Below are 22,188 nucleotides of genomic sequence, written 5' to 3'. Positions count from 1 at the left end.
CCCACTGGGGATGTGCCCACAACCCAGGCACATGCCCTTGACCGGAATCGAACCTGGGACCTTTAAGTCCGCAGGCCGACGCTCTATCCACTTAGCCAAACCGGTTTCGGCAAATACTAATTTTTTAAAAAGATATTTTTTAAATAATCCTCAACAGAGGACATGTTTTTATTGATTTTATATATATATATATATATATATATATATATATATATATATATATATATATATATATAAAGAGAGAAATGTCGATGTGAGAGAGAAACATCGATCGGTTGCCTCCCATCCGCGGTATGTGCCCTGACTGGAATCAAACTGCAACCTTTTGGTGTTCAGCAAGCATGTCAAACTCAAAGGCTAACATGGGCCAAATAAACAAGGTTTAAGTTTATGTGGGCCGCAAAAAAACAACCACCTTCCATTTTCATAGAAACGTAGGTTTATTTCAATAGAGACATGCTGAATACAAAGGGCTGAAATAAATGAGTCATTGTTAACATAAAATAGAGAACATTTTAATAAAAATTAGTATTTTTGAACATTAACTTACCAGACAATGAATAACTGCACAGATTAATAAGCATATCACAAATAAACCTATTTTTCTTGTCCTCCAAAGGCGAATTATTTCCTGTTGCACACACCAAACAAGTCAGTACAAGACTAATGACGTGGCAATGGGCTGCTGAAATATTCACTGCTAGTAAGAGTGGAGAGAAATAGTGCGCCTGCGCGTAAGGCGCATAAGTGAAATGAATGCAACACGATTATAGTAATCAGTCATTATTGAACGTTGTAGTTCGTTAATAATTATGTGTAACAGGATATTGTAAGAATTAAGTTACAAAATTTTTATTAAAATGTTTCTTACATACCATTACATTGGCTGGGCCGCAAAAACATTCATTGTGGGCTGCAAGTTTGACATGCTTGGTGTATAGGACAACAGTTCTAATCAATTGAGCCACCCAGCCAGGGCGAAAACCCTCATAATTATTTTATTAATTAGTAAGTCTTTGTTACAATAATTTAAAAAATGCAATAACTAATAGGTAACTCCAGCTGGTAAATAGTTAAAAACAGATTTTGGTAATAGACAGATAAAAAATTAGTTAAATATGCTTAACTTAAATATACTAAATCTCAAGGATAATGTATATAGTATGTAAAATGTCAGCTGGTATTTAAATGTAAAAAGAAAAGGCCCATGTATTGCTGACTAAAAATATTCTATACACACATAAATATAAATGTATGCACCAATGTGCATAAGCATTTCACAACTGAAATTGCCATTCTTTAGTTGGGCTTCAGAATGCTATCTCAGAAACACATTATGTAAGAGAACCTCTCACACTTTTAAAGTTATATGTCAACCAAACTGTGCTTTTTGTTTCAATATACGATAATTTCCCTTATCTATGAGGGATATGTTCCAAGACCCCCAGTGGATGCCTGTAACCAGGAATAGTAACAAACCCTTTGTGTGCAATGTTTTTGTCCTATACAGGCACACACACCTATGGTAAAGTTTAATTTATAAATTAGGCACAGCAAGAAATTAACAACTCTAATAATCAAATAGAAAAATTATAACACTATTCTGTAATAAAAGTTATATGAATGTGGTCTCTCTCTCTCAAAATGTCCTTTCTTTTTTTTAATGACTTCAGGGAGGAAGGGAGAGTGAGAGACATGCAAACATCAATGATGAGAGAGAATCACAGATTGGCTGGCTCCTGCATGTCCCCTACTGGGAATCAAGCCTAAAACCGGGCATATGCCCTGATCGGGAATTGAATTGTGACCTCTTGGTTTATAGGTCAACGCTCAACCACTGAGCCACACTGGCTGGTCAAAAATCCTTTTTTTAATAAAAATTTATTTTATAATTTTTTAAATTTTATTGATTTCAGAAACAGAAATAGCGAGAAACATCTATGTGAGAAAGAAACATTGATTGACTGCCTCCTGCACACACCCTGATTAGGGATTGAACCCACAACCTGGGTATGTGTCCTGACCAGGAATTGAACCTGCCACTTCTTTGTATATGGTATGATGCTCCAACCAACTGAACACCACCAGCGAGGGCTCTCTCAAAATATCTTATTGCCCTGCACTTACCCTTATACAGTGTGGACACCCTGGACAAAGGGATGAGTCATGTTCCCCATGGGAAGGAATGGGATGATGTAAGATTTCATCATTGCATTACCAGGAACATCACATAATTTAAAACTATGATTTATTTCTAGAATGTTACATTTAATATTTTCAGACCGAGGGTAACCAAATTGAAACCACAGATAATGGGGACTACTGTAGTTTTCGATTTTTATAAGCCCAAGCTTTAAGAAAAGTACCAAAGTCTTATTCGTTGTCCACTCCCAATCTTTTCTTTTTTAGGAAAGAAAGCCAAACTAGGAGCATGGCCTTTTATAATCTGGTCCCAAACTGCCTTCCCTAGTCTCATCTCCCAATTCCGCTCTCCCCACAGACCAACCATGCCTCCATACTGAGGCTCATAGTCCTTTCTCCCTAGCCCAGTGATGGCGAACCTGTGACACGCGTGTCAGAGGTGACACGCGAACTTATTTTTTTGGTTGATTTTTCTTTGTTAAATGGCATTTAAATATATAAAATAAATATCAAAAATATAAGTCTTTGTTTTACTATGGTTGCAAATATCAGAAAATTTCTGTATGTGACACGGCACCAGAGTTAAGTTAGGGTTTTTCAAAATGCTGACACGCCGAGCTCAAAAGGTTCACCATCACTGCCCTAGATGCTACCTAGCTGAATCTTTTTCACTTCTCAAGGGTCAGATAAAAAGTAATCCATTCACAGAAGTCTTCTTTATCCCCAGTACTACTCAAAATGATTGCTCTGTGCATGCTACTTGTTTCCTTTGATACTATTTCATCCTGCTTTGTATTTTAGTTGTTTACATGTACGCTTGTCTTATTAAATTATTATTTGGGAATCATGACCTTTAAACAATATACAGGTGGGAAAGGGAATAAGAAATATGTTAATAATGCCGAAACCGGTTTGGCTCAGTGGATAGAGCGTCGGCCTGTGGACTGAAAGGTCCCAGGTTCGATTCCGGTCAAGGGCATGTACCCGGGTTGCGGGCACATCCCCAGTAGGAGATGTGCAGGAGGCAGCTGATCGATGTTTCTCTCTCTATCTCTCTCCCTTCCTCTCTGTAAAAAAATCAATAAAATATATTAAAAAAAAAAAAAGAAATATGTTAATGGCAAAGAGAAGTACTCAGGCAAAAGTATGAAGTGGCCAAATTTAGACATTTAGGAGGAAGACTAAGAAAATCAGTACAGGAAGAATTTAGAGCTCAGGGAGGTTTACCTGGAAGATAAACAGGGGCAACACAATTCAGTTTTAAGAGGCAGTTTGCCTAACTAAAATTGACCCTTAAACAATCCAGTTCTGCACAAGTCCACTTATACAGATTTTTTTCAATAAATGCTGTAAATGTATTTTACTCTCAATAACATTTCTTTTCTCTAGCTTACTTTATTGTAAGAGTACAGTATATATGTAACAGAATACTTATTAACTGACTGTTTCTGTTATTTGGCAAGGCCTCTGACAGCAGTAGGCTATTAGTAGTTCAGTTTGGGGGAGTCAAAATTTATACTCAAATTTGACTGCATATGGGGTCGGTGCCACAACCTCTCGTGTTATTCAACGGTCAACTGTACAATGAAGACAAACTTTAGAACTGAATCCTATGTAATAATGATCAAATTGCACTGCATAAGAATCTGTTTCTTCTTTCATAAAACAGATTAATTTTACTTAAGAGCTGTGAAATTAAATGAGCTAGCATCCTGGCCCATGAATAGCCTTATAATAAATATCAGTTTCAATACCTCTTAGCTAGAGTTTTAATTACTTCATTATATATGTGGTGGGAAATTATCTAAGTCTTAAAATTATCAATTGGTACCAGCATTCAGGATGGAATAGACATATTGAGGCATGGAAAGTTACTAGAATCTAGGGAAGCAGATAGGAATTGATAACTACATATTAGCAACATCTGTGCCTGATGATCAGCCAGCTATCCAAAAATATTTACTGAAAATGTCTTAAAATGTATCATATGCTAAACCCCAAATATTTGAGGTCTAATTTTGAAATCTATTACCTGACTTATATATTCTGATGTCAATACTATATGAGTTCTACATTTTTTATGAGGCTGACAGGACAAACCCCTCTACCTACCCATTCCTCTAATTAGTCTTCTCAGAATTTCCTTACAGCTAAAATGTAGAATCAATACTGCCACACTCCAGAAGAGCATCCTATTGGAATTCAACTACTGCTCTGAATTTATAGATTAATTCCGAAAGTATTGCTATCCTTACAAAGCTTAATATTTCTATCACAAAAATATTAAACTTTTTATATTTCATTCATTTTAATATATATTTCTTCAATTAGATCTTATATATTTTTTAAATGTATATTTTTTATTGATTTTAGAGAGGAAGGGAGAGAGATAGAAACATCAATGATGAGAATCCTTGATCGGCTGCCTCCTGCACGCCCCCCCCACTGGAGGGGGGTTAGTTCGAGCCCGGGCATGTGCCCTTGGCTAGAATCGAACCTGGGACCCGCAGGCTGACGCTCGATCCACTGAGCCAAACTGGCTATGGCTTATATATTTCTTTTTATAGGTGTGTGTTTTGTTTTGTTTTTACTTTTTAAAAATTCCCATCCTTATTGTATTCCCTAAGCAGTAAGTAGGAAAGTTTTACTGTAGGAAAAGCTTGAAATTTGACATGAAAATTTTAGGCAGCCATCTGAGATCCTATGACTCCTAACAGTTTTAGTAGTTGTTTCTTTGAGGCTTTCTAGGTTTATAATTGTATTACCTGTACTCAGAATTCATCCATTTTTTCAAATGAGTATACCTCTTTATCATTATGGCATGTTACATTATGTAGTAATTTCCAATCAATGTAAGAATGATAATGATGTGCTACACAATACTGGATAATTTTGCTTTGTTTCTGATTTTAATGGGAGTACTTTCATTGCTTACCACTGGGAAAGATGATGACTTTCGTTTGAAAACAATACATAATAAAGATAGTTACTGGTACCCAAAAATTCGGCCACATATCCTATTCTGGAAGCATTTTTTATTCCTTTTTACTATGGGTTTAAATATTTAAAGGATGCTTTAGTTTAATCAGTTTAATTTTTAGAAACCTTATAATCATTATCTGCATTTCCTTCCCTAAGCTACTAATGTAGTAAAAGATTTCCTTAATACTTGATTATCCTTACATTCAGAAAAGGAATGCCACCTAGGCCTAATAAAAGTACTAATATTTTATTAACATGCTGCATTCTACTTGTTAATTTGTCCTGCATCAATACTCATGTGAGATTGGTATATAGCAGCAGTTTTCAAAATTGGGGTCCAAAAACCCCTGGGTGTCCCCTAGGCCCTTCAAGGGCCTGGCACTTTGAAGGTATTACTAAGACATTATGTGCCCTTTGCAATATGTTGACTTACTACTGATAGTAGACAGCCAATAGTGGGTAAAACTACCAGAACCTTAACATGATTCAAGGCAATGACACAAAGCAATAAGTACTCTTCATTACCACACAATCTAGGAGCAAGGCGGAAGCCAGTTTCACTTAAGAATCTACTTGTTGAAGCAGTAAAAAATATTAATGTATTAAACCTAATACTTTGAGGATATATCTTTTTAACATTCTCAGTAATGAAATAGAAAATACTCATAAAGCACTTCTACTGCACAACAAAATCTGATAGCTACCTTGAGAAGCACCTGAACAATTATTTGAGTTGCAAGCTGAAGTAGCCGCTTTATTCACGGATCACTTTTACCTGCAAAAACAACTACAAACTATGATCATTCAGACTTGGGTATCTGTCAGACATTTTCTCAAATATGTTCAAAGTCAGCTTTTTACTTCAAGGAAGACAACTGCAATATTTACTGCCAATTACACAATTCGAGCTTTCAGGAGAAAAATCAGAAGACTAGAAAGCTTATTATCTACACCATGAAATTGACAGCTTCATAATAAATACCTACAGGCTCCTCTGCTGAGAAGAGTGGTGATAATAAATAATATATAATGAAATGTTACATGTGGAAGAGATGCCCAATTCAGTGATACAATATTTTCCAAATGACCAATATATAATTTACAAAATCATCAGAGTTGTAAAAAATCCATTCAGATGGCAAGAGAGACCAATGGATTTCAATATATTAGAGTACAAAGTATTCCTTCATTTGGTTTCAGATTGCACATAACTAACCTGCAAAAAAATTACCATTTATTTAGTGCAGTTTCAAAAAAGAAGATGCACAAAGATTTGAAAAGACTAGTAAGAACAGTGCATCAAAGACATAAGGATCCCAGATGTAGTTACTAAGCCAAACAGTAAAAGATTTCTAAAAATATAAAAATGTTACTCATTTCACCATTTATTTCCATTTAGAAGATGATTTTTTACAATTTTAGATGTCATTTTTAACCTATTATTTTTAAATGAATTAAAGTATTTTTAATTTATCAGTTTTAATTTCAGATGTGGTAAATATCAATAAATACTATCAACATAAACAAAAGCTCCTGGGACCTTTCATAATATTTAAAAGTGTAGATAAGTTTTGAGACCAAAATTGCTTAAGAAGCACAAGTCTATGGAATTTTTTTATGTTATTATTTACATATGCTTCATTTTTTAAAAAATGGGAACTTTCCTTCTTTTCCTGTATTCTGAAAAAGCCAAAGCCTGTGCCGTTAATGTTTTTAAAATTTCACCTGAGTCACCATCCAAGCCTGAGGCTTTGGAGGGAAGAGTAGTGGGGGGAATAGGGGAAGGTTGGATAGAGAGAAGCAGGATTCTTTCCACTCCTATCTATTTTCAATTTCTTCCATGATTATAAATGTCTGTTATTTCATAAGTAATGTACACTGTGTGATATATAAACAGTCTTTCGCTGGCAGCAAGAAGTCTTAAAAAGGGTTGACTCTTGTGTGAAAACATTTTTGCCCTCATTCATCCCATTATGTCCTCACCTTTGCTTTTCACTTTTTCCATCACTTTTTAAAAACTTTAGAGAGAGAAAAAGCAGGGAGAGGGAGGGGGAGGTGGAGAGGGGGAGAGGGAGGGAGAGGAAGAGGGAGAGAGAAGGGGGAGGGGGGAGGGAGAAGGAGAGGGAGGGGGAGGGAGAAACATCGATTTGTTGTTCCACTTATTTATGCATTCACTGGTTGATTTTTACATGTGCCCTGACCAAGGATCAAACCTGCAACCTTGGTGTATCAAGAGGACACTCTAACCAACTCAGCTAACCGGCCAGGGCTTGCCATCACATTTTAACCTATGCTCTTCTATCACAAAACTTTTGTGATCTGCCTAAGATACTTTCTGGGACAAGGCAACATACAGACTGCCTGCTTACTGTAGTAGTATAAAGCTCTTTAAGACAGAGTCTGATTAGTATTCCCACTCTTGACCAGTTTACACATTATTTTTATAATACAAACTCTGGACCTCATCATTCCTGAGGTGTTTTGTTTTGTTTTTAAGATGGCAGAAATATCCCAGCATTACTGCAAATAAGATGAGGGGTGGGGGGTGGGGGGGAGGTATGTATTGGAAACTTACATTTACTTAATTCTTATAACCCTAAGCATAAGTCCTGTTTTACTTGTGAAGAAACAAACACTACGGAACTTACCATAAGTCACAAGAGCAGGAAGTAGCTGATGGTCATTAGAACGGAGGTCTGTAAGATTCCAGCCCACCCCTTTCAATACACTCTGCTGCCTCCTTCAAATCAGAGACTTGTTTCTTTTATCAGAAACTTCCATTTTCTCTTCATATTTTAAAAAATAATGCTATAGAATCAAAGGTGAAGCATCTCTTTCTGTTTTAAATATGGTATCTTACCAACAAAACAAAAACATTCTGAAATATATAAACTGGAAAGCAAAACAGGTCCATGTTGATAAACAATTCCAGTCTCTTGATGTGTTTGTTTTACCTAAATGGGATCAAATTAAACATAGTCTTCTGGAAAACTGCTCTTTTCATGGAATCATGCTGCTTTTCCATGTTAGTACCTTTGGATCTACCATTTACTTGTTAATTACTATACACTTCGCTGCTAAGCAGATGGACTGAGCTTTCTTTCTTTTCCCATGTGGTTCACACTAAGGCAGCTAACATGCTCATAAATAACTCACCTACACTCATGCCTCAGGATTTTGATTACTTTGCTGTTCCTTCATTTCTTTCAGATCTCTGCTCAAATGATACCTTATGGGAGAGACATCCCTTCTACCTACAACACTACCTTCTACCATTTTCCATCCCCTTTCACATATAATCACGTGATATATTTTATTGTTTATGTTTGCTGTCTTCAACTAGAAAGTAAAAGAAGTTGTGTGCCAGTTATGAGGCACTGAGGATATAGCCTTGACCCTTCGTTGTGTCCTAAAAGAACCTATGAACTGGCACACAACCAGCAATCAATAAATACTGTTCAATTAATCTCCTAACTTGAAATGTCTTCTGTATTATAATGTAAGGTCCATATAAACTTGGTTTATTTCTGGACTTTCCATATAATCCTATTGATTTATCTATGTATCATGTGCCAGTACAAAATAGTCTTATTAGTTACTATAATTTTGTTTTAACATATGATATGCCAAATTTTCCTTCTTTTTGAGAATTTTCTTGATGATTGCCATATTTATCTCTCCAGGATGAATATTAAAAATCAAACATCATTTAAAAATATTTTTTAAGTTCTCATTAGAACTACCATGATATAGAATGAATTATCATATTTAAAAACAATTAAGTCTCCCTAGTCAAAAACAAGTTATGTCTATATAATAGTTATTCAATCTTCTTTATAGTTTTAAGCAGGACATTATAGCTTTTAATGTTTCTGGAGAATATATGGTGGTGGTTTTTAAAAAAGCTTCTTTCCCACCATGTTTCTAACTGGTGATTATTGGTTCATATTTTATAAAAGCTATTGTTTTTAATATGTACGTATCATTATATAACATATATTAGCACATTTTTGTGTATACACACACACACAATTTTCTTAACACTTCCCCATTTTACCAAACTTGTTATTTAAGATGTTTCAGGTAATTCCTTTCTATGTTGCATGCATATATGTGATGTTATCTATAATAATAAAAGTGTAATATGCTAATTAGACCAGACAGCTGAATGACCTTCCGGACGAATTTTGTGCATCGGGCCTCTAGTCATTATATAAATTATGACAATACTGCCTTCATTTTTCCACTGTTATACCTCTTATTGGATCCCTTTTCTAATTCTCTTAGGTAACTGGTTAGTACTTCTAAAATACTCTTAAATAATACTAGAAGACAACTTTTTATCATTCTTGTCTTTACTTCTAATATTTCACCACTAAATATTATTCAGGCTACTAATTTGTGATACACATTTTTATCATGTTAAAGAAATATCTCTCTACACTTCCTCAGTTTAGCAAGTTTATATTTCTAGAAAATACCTATTCAACACCTATCAAGATAACCATATTATTTTACTTCTATTAAAATGTAGAGTTATAAGAACAGACTTCCTAAAACAAAGCATCCTTTATTCTTGAAGTGAACTTTACTTGACTTTCTGCAAGTTAAATTTTCTAATGAAAAGCCTGACACTATTGGCTAATCTCTCTCCTTTTGAATTTTTGGACTAATATCCTATGGACATTTTTCATGTTGTCTTTGTCAATTTGAAGTTTGTATCACACTATCTTTGTAAAAAGTTTTATTTCTTACATAGTACTGAGAATTGATTAAAAGTTTGGATACTAAGGTAAAACTGTCTACATATTAATTTTAATTTTGTCACCATTCTAGTTATTTGACCCTGGACAAATTCTTTATTTCTGTAAAGTCCATTTTTCTTAACTTTATAAAAAGAAGACAAAGAGTTGTTACAGAGCTCAAATGTGGCCAATTCAGATGAAATTCTTAGAACAATGCTTGCATCATATGTGTGAACTTATTATTAAAATAGATGCCCTAGTATCCAATAAAATCAGAACAAACAGTAAGTAAACTGAAAAAATGGTCAGAGGGAATCATAAAAAAAAAAAAAGATACACATACATAATTTAAACATTTTTATTTTAACATAAAATTTATAAATGAACATTTATTCTCCAATCTCCTGACATAGCCAACGCTTTCTCTTTGCACAGAGGATTCACTGAATGGGATTCTACATTAGCTTTCTTGCGTAAACCACATCAATACATATCATCAAGGATTTAAAACAATCAGAGTGTCTTCTAAATTTTTATGACTTTTCTTTCTAATTTATATCTATTTGCCAAACTTTAAGTCCTTGCAAAGCACTGCATCTGTTAATTAAATGACAAATATACAGTAATAAAAAGTTGGCATGAAAGATTGGAAACAACTGCCTCTTGGTCATCATACTCTTCAACTAGTGGGATAGTTACCAGAGTTACTAGCTGCAAAAATTCAGCTTCCCATGTTATCTAAGCTAATATTATTTACAGAAGAAATGGAAAGTTATCTATTAATCTAACAAGTCTATTGAAGGAAAAATTCATAGTATATTGGTATCTGTCTCATATCATTCATTTTCTTTTCTAAACGTTTTCATGCATATTTTAAAATACTTATGCAAATCTTACAAGTTGTAAATTAAGCATATATAATAAAGGGGTAATATGCAAATTGACCCCAACAGTGGAATGACCGGTCGCTATGATGCGCACTGACCAGCAGGGGGCAGACACTAGACGAAGGAGCTGTCTCTTGGTGGTTAGTGTGCTTCCACAGAGGGAGTGCCACTCAGCCAGAAGCCGGATCATGGCTGGCCAGCACAGTGGCGGTGGCGGGAGCCTCTCCCACCTCTGCAGCAGTGCTCAGCCGTTAGTTAGACATCCCCCAAGGGCTCCTGAGCTGCCAGAGGGATGTCTGACTGCCAGTTTAGGCCCAATCACCTGGGGAGCGGGCCTAAGCCAGCAAGTGGACATCCCTGAGGGGCTCCCGGACTGTGAGAGGGCGCAGGCTGGGCTGAGGGACCCCCCCCCCCCCCCCCCCCGCAGGTGCACGAATTTTCGTGCCCCAGGCCTCTAGTATTATATATGGAGGGAAAGCTCTTTTTAAAATATATATATATATTTCTTTATTGACCTCAGAGAGGAAGGGAGAGGGGAGAGAGAGAAACATCAATGATGACAGAGAATCATGGATCAGCTGCCGCCCGCACGCCCCGCACTGGAGACCAAGCCCTCAACCCAGGCATGTGCCCTTGGCCGGAATCTAACCCGGGACCCCTCAGTCCGCAGGCTGATGCTCTATCCACCGAGCCAAGCTGGCCAGGGCGGAAAAGCTCTTTTAAAAAAAAAAAATTTAAAATATTAGATGAAGAGAAAGGTGACTGATGTATGATAATTACTTATAACCTAGGTCATATGATGGGCTCAAATCATGAAGACCCATGCTTCATGATGAATATATTTTGCTGTGTATACATATATAGATACATTTAAACATATATGCAAATGGATATAAATAAGAGTATTTCTTTGCAATATCCCAAACCATTAATTCTTCCATCCTGTCATACTTAATGAAAATGTATCTACCTTTCATTTTCTCCTCCCTCATATTTATTCTTCCTTCCCAGTCTCATCTTTTCTACTTCAAGCCCTTTGATTTAATCACACACACACACACACACACACACACACACACACACACACACACACATTTAGAGACCTTAAGATCCTTAATTTTACTAGATCAAAGTGCCTGCATTCTAGTTTCTCTGTCATTCAGCAGTCATTAGAGCCTTCAAGAGAATCAGGCTGTTCTCCCTCTGAAAACATTCTGAAAGATTTTAAATATCCTACAGAGTATAACAACCTCCACTCGGCAAATATGAAATCATAAGCTTACCTTATTAATTCTAGTTGTGCAAGTTCCTGATTTGCTTGAAATATAGGTTTTTTAGTGAAGAGTTCACCAAGGATACATCTAATGGAAAAAATACCCATCATTAGCAAATGATATGGATTTTACTTAACAAAGGTTTCAAGTAAATTAAACCAATCAATAAACCTATCTTACCCACAGCTCCACACATCAATAGCCGGTGTATACCGTTCTTCTCCCAACAGCAGTTCAGGTGGACGGTACCATAAAGTGATGACCTTGTTAGTATATGGCCGACTAAAACAAAAAAACAAGCAAAACAAACAAACAAAAAAACACCAACTCTTTAGATTTAGTATCTGTTAGAATAAGAGAAATTCTCTTAGGAAATATTAGTTTGGCTGCTCAAAAAAAACCTAAAATCCTAACTAAAATCACTTTCATATGCCTATTAAATACAGACAGATAATATATGATTATAAAATACATGTGAGCAATGTGATTAACTGAAAAATCCCATAATATATAAAAATAAAAATTGGCTGGTTTTAATTATAATGTGGCCAAAGAAAGGTCTTTTTATCACCTCCACTGTTCAGTACTGCTTTTCCTTTCTATAATAATGTTTAAAGAGATTAACTGGCTTAAATAGAGTTGATTTTGACCAAACCTGGCAAGTTACCAATATGTAGCAAGATATACTTTCAACTGGAACACCTAACAAAAGTTTTCAACTGGGCATATCTCTTGGCAATCTTTCATTGGTTTCAATCCACTTTAGTATGTGAACAGAAAGTACAGAAATGTAGATTGTAGTAGCTGAAGTCTATGCTGCAAAAAATCACTAGCAACAGGTATAATACTTTATCAGATGATTCCTTTTTCACCTTCTAACAGAGAGGAGATATATATACTGATATCTCTTTATTTACCATATAAGAGATTATCTAGTAAGTTGTATTAGGGACAAGTTTTACCACCACAGTACAAATTCTCTGGCAAAATGTTTTCAATTCACTCTGCTGATTTACATGACTAAAGAGGGTCTTAAGAAGTTAGAGGTGGTTCTTGCACTGATCGTGTTTAGGATATATACTTCAGGTTGATCACTATGTGTTTAGATCAACTCTAAACCTCTTTCTGGATATCATCTGAATCACAAGAATGCCAAGGCCATCTCATAGGAAATGCCCCATTAAGGCTGTATTTCACTTGAGGTTGGCTTAGCCCTGAATCAGTTTTGGGAATAAGGAAAGGAGTATCCTATATCATATAAGCCTAATATGCTAAGTGTCCGGTCGATGGGTTGGCCGTTCAACCAAACAAAGCGTAATATGCTAATGATATGCTAAGGTCGTTCAACTGCTCACTATGACGTGCACTGACCAACCGGGGACAGACACTCTGACCAGTAGGTTAGCTTGCTGCTGGGATCTGGCCGGTCAGGACTGAGTGAGACGGGCTGGACACACCATGGAGCCCTCCCACAATCCCTCCCCGGCTGGCCAACCTCCCGCGTCCCTCCCCGGCCCTGATCATGCCACCAGTGGGGTCCCTTGGCCTGACCTGCACCCTCTCACAATCCAGGACCACTCGGGGGATGTTGGAGAGCCAGTTTTGGCCTGATCCCACAGACCAGGCTGAGGGACCCCACTGGTGCACAAATTCATGCACTGGGTCTCTAGTATAATTTATAAAGCAATTCCCTCTTACTAACCATAGGTCTGAAGTTCCAGATAGCGTAAGCCCTCAGCAGCCTGCACCCAGCCAAATTTCTCCAAATAATTTAAATACTTGTGCTATATGCCATCGATCTGGGCATCATAGCATTATCACAGCCAGGACTATAGTAACAGTATGCCAAAGCAGGAAAAAAGATTGACCTTGGTATAAATTGTGAAAATAAGGAATATAGTATAAGAAATATATGTTCAATAGCAAATTAGAATTTGACTTTTCTAACATTATTAAAATACCTTTCTTAGTGATTTTTGTTTGTTTACTAGAACCACTTATTTTCACATAAGGTCTTTTAAAATATAGATACTAAATTAGTATCACACTACTCTAATTAAACTGGACTTAATCATTCTTTAAAAATATGTTTATCTCATTATAAATTTGAAATTCCTTCCCTATTTTTCTCAATCAAATCCTGTACCTCTTTCAAGGCACAGTGAAAGACCCATCTCCATAATGACTTATTTCTGTTTACAATAGATTTATTTTCACATTCTGAAATTTGTATCACACCAACCACTGTATTAAACACTCTATTTTAGGTTTTCTACCTTCCCAAAGAGTCAAAAGACCCCAGAGAGCATTCTTTTAAAAAAAAATAATAATACATGCTCAACGTAGTCATTTTTAAAAAAGATATTTTTATTATTTCAGAGAGGAAGGGAGAGGGAGAGCTAGAAACATCAATGATGAGAGAGAATCATTGACTGGCTGCCTCTTTCATGTCCCCTACTAGGGATCCAGCCCATAACCTGGGCATGTGCCCTTGGCTGAAATCGAACCTGGGACCTTTCAGTCCACTAACGATGCTCTATCCAACTGAACCAAACGAGCTAAGGCCCAGAAACCATTCTTTATTATGAACCCCACACACAAAGCCTGAACAATGCTGGCATAGGGCAGACACCTTAATGTTTATGGGCCTGCAACTTTAGGTTACGTACATGAATTAGCGACCTGGGTGAAAGAACAAAATTTGTGAAAATTATGAAGACTAGTTTTCTAAAACATTTCAAGCGTCCATAAGCCTATGAAACCCATGCTCTTATTACTAAAGTGCAATGAGTTATCTATAATAAAGAAAATGTTTAAATTAATATAAATCTATCTGTAAATAGCTAATTTTAAAATCTTTTTATGTTTAAAATGGTTTTCTTAATGTTTTTATTGATTTTTAGAGAGAGAGGAAGAGGGAAACATCGCTGTGAGAGATAAACATTGATCCGCTGCTTCCTGCACGCCCCCTACAGGGGATAGAGCCCACAACCCAGGCATGTGCCCTGACCAGGAAATGAACTGGCCCAGGATGACGTCCAACCAACTGAGCCCACAGGTAAAGGCTTAGATGTTTTTTAAAAAAACATGTTGAATTATGTGGAGAAATTACACACATAAAGGTTACTAAATCCTAATAAGAAAGAAGTTTAAATAAGATTATTATTTTACATCTCAAGTTCTAGGCAACATTTAGAGCATTTTAGCAGTTTAAATTATGTTTTAAATGTTTTTCAAAAAAATACTTTAAATAAGCTTTTTAATAAACTAGTTTAATAAACCATTTTTAAAATATTTTTTATTGATTTCAGAGAGGAAGGGAGAGGGAGAGTGAGAGATAGAAACATCAATGATGAGAGTGAATCATTGATCGGCTGCCTCCTGCATAGCCCCCACTGCGGATTGAGCCCACAACCCTGGCATGTGCCCTGACCGGGAGTCAGATCGTGACCTGGTTCATAAGTCAATACTCAAGCATTGAGTTATGCCGGCTGGGCTAATAAACATTTAAAAGTTAACACCGACAATAGACAATAAAAAAGATTGCTTTATTAAAGTCAAGAAAAATTTCTTGATGATTCCAAATTTTTGCAAAACAGGTGCCAAACATCACTTTCCACTTTAGTGTTTAATGCGAAAGAACCAAACATCGAGAAAGTATGCAGACAAAAGGACTTTAATCATAAAAGCAAATTGCTAGGTGGCATTAACAAAAAACAAGGTCGACTGAATCACACAGTTAATAACTGTTTAGAGCAGCGGTTCTCAACCTGTGGGTCGAGACCCCTTTGGCAATTGAACGACCCTTTCACAGGGGTCGCCTAAGACCATCCTGCATATCAGATATTTACATGACGATTCATAACAGTAGCAACATTACAGTTATGAAGTAGCAACGAAAATAATTTTATGGTTGGGTCACAACATGAGGAACTGTATTTAAAGGGCCAGAAGGTTGAGAACACTGGTTTAGAGCATTATGAAGAAAATATTCCATGCTATGATCAGGATGCTGTGTTTACAAATGTAAAGACAAAAGTAAAAGGCACTGAAACTGTGTTTAGAAACGAGAACATTTAAATCCCAGAAAACTGAAGGACTGTTGTAGTATGAAAATATATCATCCAAAGTCCAACAAATAAATAAAAATCTAGACTCCTCAAAAATGAATATTCTAAACTTGGGTCAACTAGGTTTGGCTACCTACTGTCAACTTCTAGAGATGGTCCTGGTTAGATCACACAAAGAAAACACAAACTGATGTGACACCACATATATGACGCTTTATTTTTTCTAATGAATTTTTAAAAATTACATTTTTGAGAAATGTCTACCCAATTTCTCCACATACACACAAAAAAACTGATTCCTATTGAAAAACAGGAATGAAAAACATATGGTCAGGTTCTTAGGTGTTACAGAGCAAATATACTTTAAAAAGGAAAACCTAAAAATAGATGAACACTAAATTTAACCTCATAGTTAAATTCCAAGCAATACATTCCATAAAATAGCAACACACCCAATACACAAAATCTCTCCACCATTAAATTAAAAAAAAATACGCATACCAATGAGCTACATTCTTAGATGTACAAAAACTAAACTTTGTAAAGATCAAGACATAATGGTCTTGCCCTAGCTGGTGTGGCTATTGGCTGGAGTATCTGCGGTACACAAAAGGTGGTGGGTTCAGTTCCTGGTTGGAGCACATACCTGGGTTGTGGGTTGGATTCCTAGTCAGGGAGCGCGCAGCATGTGAGGGAGACAAACCAATAGATGTTTCTCTCTCACACTGATGTTTCTTTCTCTCCCCCACCCCCAAATCAATTAAAAAATTTAGAAATATTTTTTTAAAAGAAATAATGGTGACAATGTTATATACTCTGAATTTCAATTTCCACTAAATATTTTCCTCTGTAAATCTCAATAACATTTTAAAAAATAAAAGCAGAACTATTTCTTGGGAACAGTTGGGGAATTAACACCCAAAAATAAAAACACTTTCTTTTTATTTTAAACTATCTACCTTAATGTAGCAAACAAAAATATTAAAATGTAAAGTCATTGGATTTCTACTAATAAAACTTTCATGTGAAATCCCAAGTAATTTTAAATATTTAATGCTACCAAAATATTTCTCACTTCTTATTACATACTTAAGAAACTTCAAGTGAGATTCAGAAATTAAAATATCACACACTTGCTAACCTGGTAATAAGGTAACATTTTTTAAGCAAAAATAAAACACAATATTTGAAGGATAAGATAACAGAGACAATGAAATTCAGCAGACAATATTTGCTACAAAAGAGCTCCAAAAAACTGCCATATATCTCCAAAGCAGACTTGAGCTCTCCACCTGTAAAATACTTTTTAGGTAATCAAGGTTACATCCAGAGTCCAACCAGGGAAGCACTCCAATTTAATGAAAATAAGTAGCTTTTCTGTCAAATAATCCAAGTTTAATTCTTACTTAGCTCTGCCACTTACTATGTGAAAACTTCAGTTTTCTAAACTTCAATTTATAAAACGCGAGTAAGAATAAACTTCAATTTATAAAACTCGAGTAAGAATAATGATATTCACACCACCCATGTCACAGGACTGCTCCCCCTTAAAATAACTATTGTAAAAGGAAACCATCTATCTATAATAATAAAAGTGTAATATGATAATTAGGCCAGATGTCCTTCCGGACAAGCCAGGGCTTCGAGGGAAGCCTGGGTCCCAGGTGCCTGTTGGTGCTGGAGGGAAGCCCAGGTCCCGGTGTCAGAGGGAAGCTGGTGCCGGCAGCCTACTCTTTTTTTTTTTTTTTTAAATATATTTTATTGATTTTTTACAGAGAGGAAGGGAGAGAGATAGTTAGAAACATCGATGAGAGAGAAACATCGATCAGCCGCCTCCTGCACATCTCCCACCGGGGATGTGCCCGCAACCCAGGCACATGCCCTTGACCGGAATCGAACCTGGGACCCTTCAGTCCACAGGCCGACGCTCTATCCACTGAGCCAAACCGGTTTCAGCCGGCAGCCTACTCTTGCATGAATTTCGTGCACTGGGCCTCTAGCATGTACTTATACTAATAAAAGGGTAATATGCTAATTAGACCAGACATCTTCCGGACAAAGCCACGGTGGCAGGGGCCTAGGCAGAGGTGGTTAGGGGCAATCAGGCTAGCAGAGGGGAGCAGTTAGGGAGCAATCAGGCCGGCAGGCAGAGGCGGTTAGGGGCGATCAGGCCGGCAGGGGAGCAGGTAGGGGCATCAGGCCAGCAGGCAGGGGTGGTAAGTGATCAGGCAGGCAGGCAAGTGATTAGGAGCCAGTGGTACTGGATTGAGAGAGGGATGTCTGACCAGCAGGCGGACATCCCCCGAGGGTTCCTGGATTGGAGAGGGTGCAGGCCAGGCTGAGGGACCCAACACCCGTGCACAAATTTTGTGCACCAGGCCTCTAGTTAGTATATAAAAGGCTAATATACTAAGTGTCAAACTGGTCGCTATGACACGCACTAACCACAAGGGGGCAGGCGCTCAATGCAGGAGCTGCCGAGCTGCAGTGACTTGGCAGCAGAGGTTCTCAGGTGACACACCCCAAAACCAGAGAGGAGAAAGCCCTATTCCTTGCGGGGCCGTGCAATTCCACCTTTGCCCGTGGGTTATGTTGTTGCTGGGGCACTGTCGGCCCCGAATCTGGTCACTGCACACTTGTGTTTGCGTTCCACACCCTGTACAACAGCAACTTTGCAGAGTGCCCTCTCACACTCTGGGGCACCTCGGGGGATGTCAGAGAGCCGGTTTTGGCCTGATCCCCGCAGGCCAGGCCGAGGGATCCCACCTGCCGGAGAGACCCTGCTCACTCTGCAGACACCAGGGAGGGGCAGCGGGAGGTTGGCTCCACGGCGTGTCTGGCCTGTCTCACCCAGTCCCACCCTGCTGGCCACCTTCTGATTAATTTCCTTTCAATGTGCATGAATCCGTGCGCTGGGTCATTAGTATAAATAAAGTACCATGCGCCTTGGTCGGTGTAATTCAGTTGGTTGGAGCGTGGCTCCATGCACCTTGCCTGTTTGATTCCCAGGTCTCTCATACATTGATTTCTTTCTTTCTTTCTTTCTCTCTCTCCCTTGCCCTCTTTCTCAAATAAGTAGAGCATATCCTCAGGTGAGGATTTTAAAAAATATAATAAAAAGAATAGTATCATGCACAAATGCTAGTTAAGTGTGTTCATTTCTTTATAAACAACAAATATTTACTTAAATTCTAAGCTAGGCACTGCACTAACAGCCAGCCAACCAACCACGGTTGTAGCTGTTTAGAGCCTTAAAGTCTGGTGACAATATAGATATAAATTATAACAATATACTCTATGTACTACATAAAAGAATGAATAATATGCTCTGGACACATAGAGAAAGATGTGCCGATGTTGCCTGTGGATTCAGGGAAGATTTCAGATAATGTCAAAACTGCACATTGAAGAGAAAAAAAAAACACACAAAACCACAAATTTGTCAGACTAATAAAACAGGGAAGTCCAATTCCATACAAAAGGAAACAACTTATGTAGAATCACAAATGTAGTCAAGAGCCCAACTTGTTTAGGAAAGTGCTAATAGTTCAACATTGTTATTACTAGGGAGTGGGCAATCATTCCAAGCAATACATTCCATAAAATAGCAACACACCCAATACACAAAATCTCTCCACCATTAAATTAAAAAAAAAATACGAATACCAATGAGCTACATTCTTAGATGGACAAAAACTAAACTTTGTAAAGATCAAGACATAAAGAAAGGAAAAAACATTTAAAAAAACAGGAGGACCACTTAAGGGAGCTGTGGGACGATGTGAAACGTAACAATATTAGAATAGTAGGTGTGCCAGAAGAGGCAGAAAGGGATAGAGAAGGTGTTTGAAAAATAATGGTAGAAAACTTCCCTAACCTGGTAAAGGAAAAAGTCACACAAGTTCAGGAGGCACAGAGAACTCCGAACTAGTAGTTTATAAGAACACTAGAGGCCCGCCGCACGAAATTCGTGCAAGGGGCTCGGCCCTCGCAGCTGCAGCAGCTTGCCTCGGCCCTCACAGCCTCGGACTTTGCAGCCCCAGCCCTCACAGCCCGGCTTCATCTGGAAGGATGTCCTGAAGGTTGTTTGGCTGTCTGGTCTAATTAGCATATTATGCTTTTATTATTATAGATAGATAGGAGAAAAGAATGTTAGGGCAAAAGAACAGAGGCAGGAAAACCAATTAAATTTTCTTTGCAATAGTCTATATGAGATATTTATATGTGAGAATGACTGAATATCTTTAACTAAAGTGGAGAATAAAGTAAAAGAAATAGACTTTTTTGAGGGAATGTGAAGATAGGTTTTGTAACTATGTTTAAGGTACTTAGATAATCTAGGAGGAGATTATGTCCAGTAAACACAAAGATTTAGAGATCAAAAAAGGATCAAAGCTTGAAATTCAGATTTGTAAGTTTTCAGCATTAATGGAACTGAGGAATGGTAACACTACCTGAAAGAATTAAACTGCCTTTCCCATTTTATATGCTTAAAATGTAGCCTACTCCATTAGGGCCACACACAAAAAAGTACAATTTAATCTTGTTAAATTACAATTAAATCAGTAATCTAAATGAGATTTCCATTTCTGAGACTTGTTTAGTCACATTATTTGTTGTTATTCATGTTATGAATGATCTTTTATATTACCATGGTTCCTACAGTGTCCAGGGTCTCTCAGAAGGTCCTCTGCATTATCTAGAATTCCCAAAGCTACCTGCACTAATCTATACGAGAAGCATCCTCCAGATCAGGATAATCTTTTTATAAATCAAAATTAATGAAAGTTACTATAAATGCATAACTACAATTCTAGCTTGATTGAAAAGGCAAGAACACAAGTAATAAGATCAGCGTTAAGGTGACAATGTTATCATTAATATAATTTCACCCAGTCCTCGGATAAATATCAAAGAGGCAATACCTCTCTACCGTTTAACCTATACATAGAGCTTTGAAGAAATTTAATTTTGCTTTTAATGGTAGTTTTATGAAAAAACACTAGATGGCGATATTGCCTTCCAAATGTTTTCAAGACTTATTTTGATCAGTTAATTTTTAGAACCATAAAAGATGTTTTTCAATACCTTATAAATAAGGATTTTAGAGATTTTTAATCCTTCCTCTTAAAGTTGAGAATAATGAGGTCTAGAGATATTAAGTGACTTACCCAATATTCCACAACAGATTAAACAGCAATGCCAGGACTAGAGCCTACATGTTTTATGTTACTTGTATTAAAAAAGCAAATGTGCTAAATTATAGTTTCTTCTATAGAAAATGAAATTAATTTCAACTTAATAGGAAAGCAAATACTTTTTTATATGGGACAATCACATAAAAAGAGATATTCCATCATTAAGAAAAGCATTGGAGCAATCTAGTAAAATAAAAACTCGAAAGAGGGCATATCAGTCATAGGAAAAGTTGGACTTAAAATAGTTACTAAAAATAATCAAATGAAGTAATTGGGGGTCTGGTCTCAAGATCTATATTTCCCAATGCCAAATGAGATAAAATATTAATAATTAATGTTCAAAATGAGAAAATGATTCTGCAAGTTTTTAAAGGAACTGTTTTCCTTCTCATTTTAATCTAGTAGTTCTTGCTTTTTCTTATATTGCAGTACACATGACAGTGGAGATCCATTTTGTTCATACCCACTCAGTGTTCAATTCTTCCATATTAGCTGTAACTCCATCCAGTTTTCCTCAATCTCAAAAAAGATATCCAAAAGTACAAGAGTGAAAGGATGTAGTTGATGCTATTAAAGTGGCAAGCTCAAATCTGCTCAATTTTTAAACAAATAAACCCTATAATAATTTCTTGAATCCTTTAGTTATTCTATCTATTGCTAATTACTTAGAAAATATTTCAAAGTAATATTTTCTTTGATTTGACATTTGGATGGATAAGTATTACGGTCAAGCTCTACCTTTCTGTTTATAATTTTAAAAATATGAATGAAAAATCATTTGCTGTATGTTTAGTTCAATATCCAGAAAACATGGGACAACACAGCACAATCTGTTAAAGGCAGGTTTCAGTGTTAGAAATCAAGTTATGTTATTAAACTTTACTGGAACA

The 22,188-nt window shown here is 36.6% G+C and overlaps 1 protein-coding gene across 3 annotated transcripts in view; it reads right to left on the bottom strand.

The window, feature by feature from the left end:
• The window catches only part of CDK13 (cyclin dependent kinase 13), a 121,154-nt gene that overhangs the window by 16,440 nt on the left and 82,526 nt on the right, over positions 1-22,188 (bottom strand). For all 3 annotated transcript variants that reach the window (XM_070424731.1, XM_070424732.1, XM_070424733.1), the window contains exons 8-9: positions 12,211-12,312; positions 12,040-12,117 (exon numbers count right to left, since the gene is read on the bottom strand). In XM_070424731.1, the coding sequence (XP_070280832.1) occupies positions 12,040-12,117; positions 12,211-12,312 (180 nt within the window). The remainder of the gene's footprint in view (positions 1-12,039; positions 12,118-12,210; positions 12,313-22,188) is intronic.

This window comes from Myotis yumanensis, unplaced genomic scaffold, assembly GCF_028538775.1.
Source record: "Myotis yumanensis isolate MYYU_CA2020_CCGP unplaced genomic scaffold, mMyoYum1.0.hap1 SCAF_9, whole genome shotgun sequence".
In the NCBI taxonomy this organism is placed as follows: domain Eukaryota; kingdom Metazoa; phylum Chordata; class Mammalia; order Chiroptera; family Vespertilionidae; genus Myotis; species Myotis yumanensis.
The sequence above is the reverse complement of the archived record's forward strand: the minus strand, read 5'-3'. Positions and strand labels throughout refer to the sequence as shown.